The sequence below is a fragment of the Primulina huaijiensis genome, chromosome 3 (assembly GCF_012295235.1).
Source record: "Primulina huaijiensis isolate GDHJ02 chromosome 3, ASM1229523v2, whole genome shotgun sequence".
Taxonomy (NCBI): Eukaryota; Viridiplantae; Streptophyta; class Magnoliopsida; order Lamiales; family Gesneriaceae; genus Primulina; species Primulina huaijiensis.
The window spans coordinates 17014374-17025964 of record NC_133308.1 but is presented as its reverse complement, the minus strand read 5'-3'; the positions used below and the strand labels follow the sequence as shown (position 1 = coordinate 17025964).

Here is an 11591-nt window from a genome sequence, read left to right as displayed (position 1 = left end):
GATGAAGTGTTCAACTGATGAAGATCCCAGCTGATCAGTTCAACTGTACCAGTGAAATCAGTTCAGCTGACAAGCCAACTGATTTCACCTCTTCAACTGCAGACCAGTTCAACTAACCAATTCAGAAATTCAGTTAAGAGCAATCAGCTGTGGAACACGACAGTCAACATTATTGGAATCCAGCTGTGCGCAAAGGTACATAAGCTTTTGTCCAGTCAAAAGACAATAATGGACCGAGCAACTCAGCTAAGCTTAAAGAGAAATTGTTCCAGAAGAGATGTCGGAAAAAGACGAGACACAAACTCCAAGGAACGCATTCAAAGCTGAAACGGTCACATGCGCTGAGTTTTGGCTTACGGTCATCTTTACTGCTATAAATATAGGGCAAGATCATCAAAAAATACATACAACAGAGTGAGTGAAGGGCACACTTATTATCCATCAGCTTTTAAGAAGCATTACACCCAATTGCGAGGGAACACTTCAAGATATATCAGCTTAGTATAGAAGCTATTTTTTCTCAGTGTGTGAGAACACCCTTTGTTCAGTTCTCACACATACGCACACTCACTACCATTCAAATTACAGTCTTGCACAAAGAAAATAAACTTGTGTATGTAGTCTTTCTCACATAGACGTTAAAAAAGTGTTGGATGGAAGGTGCTGCCTTCAGTCTAGTATAGCAGTTCAGTTAGACAGTTGTGTAAGTCCTAAGCTGTGTAACATTTATACAATTAGTTGTATAAATCTAATTCTTCTAGTGTATTCTAACCGTGGAGGTAGAAGGGGTAACGTAGGAGCAGTTGAAGTCTTCGAACATCCATAAATATATCTTGTGTATTTAACTGATCAACTATTGTTTTCAAACTAACTGGATTAGCAAGGGTATTCATCAGTTCGGTTGTCACCGTAACAAATGATTATTTCGAGTGTCGTCCGCTTGGTTTGTAAACCAAACTCGATCTAATTCATCGGTGTACACATTCTTAGAACATGAGCTACTACAGCTCATGGAGAATATTTTGTTTGAAGCACATTTGGTGCCGAGAACGCGATCCAACACGTGGTATCAGAGCCAAGTTGTTCTAAGAAGGACATTTGAAAACTGATATTTTAAAATGTGTTTTAAATTGGTATTTAAAATGGATTTCAAAATCCTTTTAAAAATTTTATATATGTTTACTAGGAGTAAAGAGAATGTCTTGGCTAAACAGCAATCGTTATGGCCACTTCTCCAAACTCCTTAACTTGAGTTTCTTAGCTGCTTGCAGGGTTTTGAGGTCTACTGACAGCAGTTCAGCTAAACTGCTCTTCGTACAAGATCTCAGCTGCCTTTCTATCAGTCCAGCTGATCAACTAGACGAACCCAACTGCTAGCTGAAACTGATGATTTTAGTGGAGCTGAATCATTAGCAGTACCGCCGCTTAACTGCCTTATCAGATCAAAGTAGATTATCAATGCGGTTCAGCATCAGTTGAGTCCAGTTCTGAGTCATCTCGATCAATTAGACTGCACAAAGATCAAGTTCAAGTCAAATTAGCTGCTCTTCTGGCAAAGAGATTCAAAATCGCTGTAACATTCAAAGCATTCAAGGCGACCAGTTGTTAGTATATCCAGTTCTAATATGTGTAAACTAATTGATATTTGATGTTATTGAAAGTCTGCTATTGTAGTAGCAATTTCCATTACATTTGATGGTGTATGTAAATGTATGATACAAGGGACGCTTATATGATTAAATAAACATCATGTTCATCCAGTTAGCCTTCATATAACTTAACTGTTATTTTAAGATTTGTTGCCTAAACTGCTTGAGTGTTGCTAAAACTTCTTTAATCACGTAATCGATTATATTTTTAAGGGGGAGTTTTTAAATCAGTTTCTGAGGGGAAGCTTTTCTTTAAAATCATCCCTCGAACTGAAAAATTGTTATTAAAATTTTCTTTAATTCAGTTGTTGAGGGGGAGTTTGTTCTTTTCGTTAAATTGATTTTTACCTGTTATCCCTCAAACTGAAATTTTCTGTTATTTTCTTTTTGATTCTCAAAAAGGGGAGAATAAGTTAGGTTTTAAAATTCAGTTGTTTATTTTAGCTTGCTTTAAACTGTTCAAGTTTTGTGAGCATAAAAAAGGAGGAGATCGTTGGAACATTTCATGTTCGCGATCTTTATTTGATTTTGATGTTAACAAAACTTGTTATTGTGTTTCTAATAATCTACCTTAAGTGCGCAGAAAACTGGAACTGAAATAATCAGTTGACAGCCCAAACTGAAGACTATCGGATATGCCAACTGAACGCACTAATTGATCGTATGAACTAAACAGAATCCAACTGATGTATCTTAAATCAGTTCAACTGACTAACCAGCTGAAAGGTAGTTCAGCATGAAACCTTCATAATCCTGGCCAACTGATTAAGTGTTCAACTGATGAAGATCCCAGCTGATCAGTTCAATTGAACTAGTGAAATCAGTTCAGCTGACGAGCCAAATGATTTCACCTCTTCAGCTGCAGACCAGTTCAATTAACCAGTTCATAAATTCGGTCAGGAGCAGTCAGTTCCGGAACACGACAATCAACATTATTGGAATCCATCTGTGCGCAAAGGTACATAAGCTTTTGTCCAGTCGAAGGACAATAATGGACCGAGCAGCTCAGCTAAGTTTAAAGACAAATTGTTCCAAAAGAGATGTCGGAAAAAGACGAGACACAAACTCCAAGGAACGCATTCAAAGCTGCAACGGTCACATGGGCTGAGTCTTGGCATACGGTCATTTTTATTGCTATAAATACAGGCCAAGATCATCAGCAAATACATACAACAGAGTGAGTGAAGGGCACGCTTATTATTCATCAGCTTTCAAGAAGCATTACGCCCAATTGCGAGAGAACACTTCAAGATATATCAACTTAGTATAGAAGCCATTTTTCCTCAGTGTGTGAGAACACCCTTTGTTCAGTTCTCACACATACGCACACTCACCACCATTCAAATTACAGTCTTGCACAAAGACAATAAACTTGTGTATGTAGTCTTTCTCACATAGACGTTAAAGAAGTGTTGGATGGAAGGTGCTGCCTTCAGTCTAGTATAGCAGTTCAGTTAGATAGTTGTGTAAGTCCTAAGCTGTGTAACATTTATACAATCAGTTGGATAAATCTAATTCTTCTAGTGTATCCTACCCGTGGAGGTAGAAGAGGTGACGTAGGAGCAGTTGAAGTTTTCGAACATCAATAAACATATCTTGTGTATTTAACTGATCAATTGTTGTTTTCAAACTAACTGGATTAGCAAGGGTATTCATTAGCTCAGTTGTCACCATAACTGAATTGGTGAATGCAGAAACTAATCTACCACTTTTCAGTTATTCAGTTGTACAGTATATAAAATATATCAGTTTCCTTAACGAATTATTATTTCGAGTGCCTTTCGATTGGTTTGTAAACCAAACTCGATCTAATTCATCGGTGTATACATTCTTAGAACACGAGCTACTGCAACCCATGGAGAATATTTTGTTTGAAGCACCTTTGGTGCCGAGAACACGATCCAACAAATCGATATGTGAAAAAATTAAATTTAGGAATGAGATTTAACCTCTAGCCATTGATGTTGAATTTGAGATTGCAACTAACGAGATCCTATGAACACCGAAAACAGATATCTTCTAAATCTTTATGCAATTTATGATATTTATTTCTTAATAACTGTATAGATTTAAAGACCTTGTAGTCACCATTTATAGATGTTTTCTAACCATTATCGAGAGAATTGATTTTAATTGATTGACTTTTCTTGATAGTATTTATCCGGGATATGATAATCAAATATAAAAATATTTATCATCTTAATCGAGATAATATATTTGATTTATCTTCTTTTTAAATAGTGAAATCTCATATTAAATAGTGAAATCTCATATACTTACCTTAATAAAATATATTGACCACGTACAATTGAAAACGTCTCTAGTAGCGACATTTAGACATACACATACATTCATGGTTATGCATGTAAATATGATTTTCCTATCCCCTGATTCGCTGGCCCCATTTAGAAATGATCTATGGTTCCATCTTAGGAGCCAAAGTCGTGACAGCATCTTCGACTGTGAGAAAAACATTATCATCTCCAACTGTTTTGGCTAAGCCTGATGCATGAAGCTTGAGAAGAACGGACTGTCCGGGATTCACAAGAACAAGCTGGGCATACATATAAGTAAACAAGAATACTTGGATTACATGTTAAGTTTTAAATGATCTGGCCGTCGCCTTGATATCATCATTGACTTACATTTATGTCTCTCTTTTGTAGACTTTTGAACAGATCTTCCATGGAATGAATGCCACTGGTATCTATATCTACTACAGCTGAAAGTTTAGATGGAAGAAGTGTTTGCCTTAAGATAATTTGTATAATATGCTGGACTTATTGATTGGAAAAATCACAAGAACAACGCGGAAAGGTTGTTTCTTACATGACATTTCGATTATCAAGTATTGAATCCTCTGTTGGTTCTTTTCTTGAAGCTGTTCCTCCTCATCTGCTAGCAATCTCAATACCCTGCAAAATAAATCATGACAGGTGGTTTTTCTCGCTCGAGCACCACATACATGATATTTACTAAAATATACGTACGTACATTTTCGTGAGATTCGAAATCAGTTGTAGGGTAGGAAGGATCTATACCTTTCCTTTATGTAATTGGAGTTGGAAAAATAGATGGCAGAATCAACTCTCACAATCAAAACACCAAGAACTTTTGTTGCTTCTGTGTATTGCTCCATATTTCTGTAAACTGTAGTTCTTGGAATTTTACCTAGTACAACAATTCTTGGCCTGGTAACTTGGAGAAATATCTTGGCAAAAGAGATACAAACCTGTTGAATTGACATTAAAAAATTCCTATGATTGAATGAACTCGAAGAAGAACGACAAAAAATATACATATATGGAACATTAGCTGTTTGCACCAACCGCTACGAGAAGGCCTATCTCAATTGAGGAGAAAATGACGCCAAGAAATGCTCCCATACAAGCGATAAAATCGAATTTATCAGTCTTCCATATTAAAATCATGGCTTCATAATCTACTAATCCTAAGACAGCTGATATTATGATGGAAGCCAAAATGGCATTTGGGGTGTGCTTGAATAATGGAGTGATCACAAGTAGAGTCAGGCACACGACACACGAGATTATGATGTTTGACATAGCCGTTTTGCATCCAGCCATATAATTTATAGCAGAACGCGAGAACGATCCTGTGAATAGTGTTGAATTATAAATATAGTTTAGTGTAGGATTTAACATCTTTATTCCAAATATTATAAGTAATGGTATGCATGATAACAAGTGTATTAAAAAAAACTATAGCTATGGTAATACCTGATATCATATGCAGAAGATACTGCATATAAACCTAAATATTATTGGCATTGAAAATAAAAATCAATAACATCGAGAAAATGTATCAAAATTTTTAAAAGAAGTATGAAGTTGAACATATTTTAATATTCAATTTTTTTTCAGATTTTAAAATTGAATGTTCCATCTAATATTACAATATTTGTAAGAAACTAAAACGTGTATACCATTTCAAGATTTAAGATTGAAATCTTCACTCCTAACATAAAACAAGGAGTAAGAAATTATAGAAAATGATTTTTTATAAAAACCTTCAAACATGTATATGTTAAATAGTCGCAACAACCGTGCGCACGTTGTGGCTCCGCAATATCCTTGAGTCCCATGCCACATTGCATGTCCGACACTGTGATAGTGTATGTGTATCATAAGGTATTATGAACCGGTGGTTTCGTGTATTTGACTTGCCTGTTGTTATGAAACAAGATGTCATGGAGCCAATGATATTCGTGCAACCTAATGCTACCATTTCTCTATTTCCGTCGATTTGATGATCTTTCTTCGCTCCAAAGCTTCTGCCAATCGCTACAGCTTCCTGCCATATGTTATTCAAGTTACCATGAGGTCCGGCTCTGACATTCGAATTTAATAGGGATTTTGTGTCTTTGTGCATATATATTTTTCTTACAGCGAGTGCAACCATCCCTGCCACCGCACCGATTCTGAAACCTGTGGCGACATGGCTGCCGGTGAAATAGATTTGGTGTACCGATGAAGGGTTGATGCCTTTTGTAATGTGGTTCACCTTCAGCAAGGATAGAAGGTTGGTGTGTTAGATATTTGCTTGTCTGATTTATATGAAATTTGACGACGTCAAAATACATACAATTTGGACTCCTTTCCTTTCTGCATGGGTGATGTAAACAAAGAAAGTCGAAATGACAACTGAAATCAATGGAGATATGGCAGCTATCATAAATAATTTCTTGTTCTTTTTACCCTGAGCCAAGAAAATTTTGTTGGGAATTAATATTATGATAAAACCGTGAGAACTCTAGAAATTTTATTGTGGAACATACCATATACTTGGCAAGTAGTAGGAAAACCAAGAACGTGACTCCTATTACGATTGTCTCCCAGTTCCACTGCAGTACAAATTGAAACATGTAGCATCATAACATCACATACGCTACTTGAAAGTTCAGACCAACGACAGATATCTATTCGCGATTTTAGAGGCAGACTTGTATGATTTTGAAATTATTTGGACATGGGATTGTGGTAAATGTGGTGATGTGTGAAAAATCTAATCTCACCCCATGATGCACGTTGCTCCACACAGATTTCATCACGGGAATTATGCCAGTTTTCTTGGTGAAATTCTGCATTCCTAGTAAACCTCTAAGCTGCTGAAGGGTAATGGTAATGGCTGCTCCTGCCTTGAACCCGACGACGCCAGCATAAGATAGGAAGTCAATCAAGAAACCCAACCTGAAACCGAACCGATGTCAGGAGTTGATGATGACCAGACTTGAAGTTTTTAGAGATGTTAATGTTACAAGAACGATACCGGAAGCAACCGAGTGCAAATTGAGTGGTTCCGGCGAAGAATGTCGCAGTAAACGCAAGACGTTGGTACTCTACTTTTTGTAGTTCGGGGTCGAATTCCTTCTGAAGCAATGTTCCCAGTAAGAGAGACACCACTGCCACGGGGCCGATTGCGATATATCTCAAGCTCCCCATTAAGGCATATATCAAGGGTGGAACAAAACTACTATCTGCACAATTTGATGGAAAGTATTGAGAAGAGTTTCTCGAGTAAAGCTCATTTGCATGTCAAAAGGAGTGGAGACATCTTGAAAATACAGTGGAACAACTTACACAGCCCATATTGTGGATCCAAGTTGGCAAGTTTTGAATATGCAATGTCCTACATGGTGAAGATGAGACATGTTAGGAATTAAAACCAAGGATTCTAGTCAGCGGCGACACGTTTCAAGCACGTAAAATACCTGAGGTATGCAGAGACTTGCAATGGTGAGTCCTGCAATGAGATCAGCTCTGAACATGGAAAGATCGTACCTTCTTCCCCAGTCGAGAATCGGAAAAATAGCTTGAATCCCGAGTAAAAGTTTCCTTGCAATTGGTTGGTCCTTGAAAGATCTTAGGGGATCATCATGGAATAAGGTCTCTTTGAAGGTGAATTTGATTTCATTTAACAGATTCTGCTTAGGAGGCACTCCCACTTTGTGAACATAAGGCAAGCTATCAGCATGGCCACTGGAAGAAACGGCGCTGGAAATATCCGCCTCGTCTGCGATACGATTGGCACTCATTGTTCCTGGAAAAACAGAAAATAAACTAGGAAAAGCAGAAAAGATTACGAAAATTGTGTACATTTTGAATGATTTTCATTAATTTATATGTCGGGTCACTGTTGATCTAGTCAGATCCTGACCCTCAATTCTAACATCGAATTTTTCTTTATTGGTATAAGAATGCCTAAAAACCAAAGTATAATCAGAAAATATCCTCATCAAATCGTCTCCTGCATGTTTCCTAGGAACAAGTGGATGTACCGGTGATTTCTAAATGTTGTCCAAATGGTATGGTACCGGTATATTTCTTTATTTTTTTTCCCTTTTTTCCCTAAATTGCTCTTATACATTATATTTTTTTCTGGTATATATGCTTTATGTTATTATTATTTTGTCATTTACCTATTTAATTTTACTTTATTTCTTTCTTTGTATTCGGTTGAAATGTTTAATTCCAGGGTTAAATCTCAAGGTTCAATGTGGTATCATCACTCCCTTTGACAGCATCCACAAATTCGAAACTTAATTTGAAAATCATATTTTGATTTCGAACGTTTTCGAGATTTCGCTAATAACCAACGAATGACAATGGCCTTTCATTGTATAGATCCTATTTAAATGGAAACATGATTAGTAGATCTACTTACATGTATTGTATTTATTATTATATCGTACTTTTGTGTAATTTTTTTTTATTTTTGGGATATTTAACTTCGAATTTTCTTTTTTCTTCATTTTTAGTTGGATGATTTAATTACATAATTACATCTCGAGTATCGAAGTTCAATAATTTTTATATATGTTACTTTGGATACGTAAGTTTTCTGACTTTGGTTATTTTAAAAAACAAAAAGAAGATTTAAATAATGTATAGTTTCAATTTTTAACTTTAACTTAAATAAATTTTTCTAGACTTTGATCATTATTTCCATTATCATGTGAATGAGATTTTTTGAGTCAAATGAATTAATGTACTTCGATTTCACAAAACAATCAAAATGGACGAGATCATATTAGTGTTAATTTAATGTGTATTACTTTGATTGATCTATGTATAATTAATATATGTTCTTTAGTTTTTTCATCTACTTTTTTTGTTGGGTAGACATATTTTTATATTAATAATGATATATTTAACTTTTACAAAATGAATCAAGAAGTTGCTTTCAATGATGGTGAAAGACATGGAGAAACCATGTGAGACTTTAAAAAAAAAAAAGATGAAATAAAATAGAGTAAGGCCCGAATTGCGAACGACTCAAATAAACAAAATAAAGCCATAAGAAAAAACAAGACAAGTATTAATGAGATTAATCAACATCAAATCCAATTATGAAAAAGAAACATGGAAATTAGATATGATGATGTGATTGTTAAATTTACTCGAACAAAGAACTAGGAAAAATAAAAAAAAAAAGATATTGAATGATTCAAAATTAAAACAAGAAAAATATTAGAGAAATTAAACCATGATTGTTTGAAATAATAGATTAACTGTGAAATAATATTTGTTATTGAATAATTTGTGAAAAAATTATGCGTCTCCGTTGATTTGCAAATTTATGACCAACATTCATAATGCACTCAAGTTCATTACGAACTTGTAACACACGTACTTTGTTACTAGTATATATAAAGCTACAAGTATATATAAAAGGAATAGAGGTTTATCTTTGAACAACGAGGTCAAATGCATCTTTATATTTCTTGAAGAAAAATTGAAGTGCAATCTCCAAAATATTTAATTTTGGATGTCTCTAAATTCCATAGTTCCAATTTTTTTAGTTTTGGAAACTTTTTAAAATTTTTTCATTAAATTAATATCTAAAATAATTATATATTTCAACTCTGCAAAGAAATCTTTGATCCCATTTTTCTTCTTTTTTGAGGGGCGAAAATAAACATAACCATATTTTTGGTTGCAATATACAAGTAAGTACACAAGGTTACTTTTACTTACACGCGAATTAAAGGATTTGAAAAAATCATATTAAATTCGAATAAGATTGAAAATGATTTCGAAATCATATTGGATACATTTCAATTCACAACTTAAACAAATATTTCATGTTTCTAAAATGGATTTAGTGGTTGTACAAGAGAATATGGAATATTCCCCTCAATTTTGATTTTGCTAGTCGATGTCACTTTTACGGGGGTCTATGATTTTCATTTTGTGAGTTGTCGTATATAAAATTTAAAAAGATTTCTTCACATATACTTGGCTAAAAAGATTACGAAAGATTTACTTTCAAATTCAAAATTTTACCAAAAAACGATGTTACCATTTACGACGTTTTTGGCCAACAATGTTAAAATAATCTTAACACTCTAATTAACAAAAGATAGTATGTGGGGCTTCAAAGTGATGTTTGAGTTGGTGAGCATTTGGTCAATGATCGTGAGTTCGATTTTTTCAACCAATACCATCTCGCACCATTCTATCTCCCAGTGCTAACCTAGTGTGATTTACCTCAATTACATGGTTTTCAGACACCGTATTAACTCGGAGGTTAACATAATGCACATCGAAAGATAGTACCGGTAGGTTCTCAAATCATAAAAAATTATAGTATGCGTAGATGCACGTATTAGCCCAAACTTCCCTTTAATTTGGTATTTCCTTGAAAATTACAATTTTTATTCCTATTTTCTTTGATATTTAAATTTGCCCCTTTTTATGTAATTAGTTTTCAATAATGGTCCGAAAACATTTAAAACTTTAAACTTTAATGCAAATAAAAAAAAGTCAAACATTTTCGGGCCCCAAGATGGGGAAAAAATATAGTTATTTTTTACTTAAAAAAATAAGGAAAAAATGTGAGTATACAGATTATGTTTGATCAAATAATTGGTCAGGTGACTTTTTCAAAGAGCAACTTGTCTTTTTTCCACGTTTAGTTTTCTGCCGTACTGTGCCGGTTGAAATTTAAACAAGAATCAAAGACAAATAACAACTTGTTTAAATATATCAAATATATTAAAATAACTTTCCGTTATATATTATATTTCTGTTAAGAAAGCATATATCCAACACGGTAAAACAAATTGAAATTATGCATGAATATTTTAATGTTATTTTGGTATATTATAATATAACTTCAATTGGTTAATGTGATGTGATAATAAATTATGCATAATATGTATATTTCATATAATAAATTGAAAATTATTAATAATATAAATTTTTTATTTTTATGAAAATGAATATTAGAATTGAAATAGCTAAATAAATGTGTTACCTGAATCAGGAAGATTCAGGCAAATACTAGAATGTTGGATTTAGGTGCACGGCTGACATTACTATGAATCCAACGAGGGAATGTAGTTGATCGTAACATTCGACACCAACAAAGTATCATAGACATCGGGCTCCTCCGACATTCAAGTCAGCGACTGCCCATAATAAGAGAGCATTTTAATGAGGGATCGAGAGTCTATCCTGAAATGAAACGACTTTGAACTATTTATAGAGTGTTTTTATGGTTTATGGGCTTGGGCCTTTTATGGACCTAATTTAAATAAAATAATATAAATTGGGAACAAAATTAATTTTGTTTATACCCATCAAGAATTATTTTAACTCTTATTATTATTATGAAACCTTGGTCAAATGTTGGACAAATAAACGATGTCATAATGTATACTTGTTTCAACATGAAAATTAATATTTTGTTTGCTGGTTTAAGCATATTTGAATGAGAGAAATATTGACATGAGTAACCTACTAGAAAGCTATTGTAGTAGATTATATCAAGCTGTTAATGTTGCTGCATTATCTAATTGTCTGCGTGAAACATAAAAAGAGATAGATACAACATCTTGATGCATAAGTCTAATATTATCTAGTGGTGATAGCATTATAGCACCAAGTTGAGATAAGACTGATTTTTAAGTGATATGAG

At 34.0% G+C, this 11591-nt stretch overlaps 1 protein-coding gene across 1 annotated transcript; it reads right to left on the bottom strand.

The window, feature by feature from the left end:
- Positions 1-5696: 5696 nt before the first annotated feature.
- Positions 5697-7864, bottom strand: LOC140972517 (sulfate transporter 1.3-like). The gene is made up of 8 exons (XM_073434932.1): positions 7381-7864; positions 7250-7298; positions 6939-7146; positions 6685-6859; positions 6448-6513; positions 6255-6368; positions 6057-6173; positions 5697-5963 (listed from the first exon to the last, which is right to left on the bottom strand). Exons 1-8 carry the CDS (start codon positions 7765-7767, stop codon positions 5697-5699), a joined length of 1383 nt encoding a protein of 460 aa, XP_073291033.1. The 5' UTR covers positions 7768-7864.
- Between the last annotated feature and the right edge of the window lie 3727 nt (positions 7865-11591).

What these genes read in the sequence shown, in the direction of transcription:
- LOC140972517 (XM_073434932.1), bottom strand. Translation starts at nt 7,767, where the DNA reads ATGTACACAATTTTCGTAATCTTTTCTGCTTTTCCTAGTTTATTTTCT. An exon ending in GGATCCACAATATGGGCTGT is followed by an intron (nt 7,147 to 7,249) that starts GTAAGTTGTTCC and finishes CAAATTGTGCAG; the next exon opens with ATAGTAGTTTTGTTCCACCC. An exon ending in GGAGCAACGTGCATCATGGG is followed by an intron (nt 6,514 to 6,684) that starts GTGAGATTAGAT and finishes TTTGTACTGCAG; the next exon opens with TGGAACTGGGAGACAATCGT.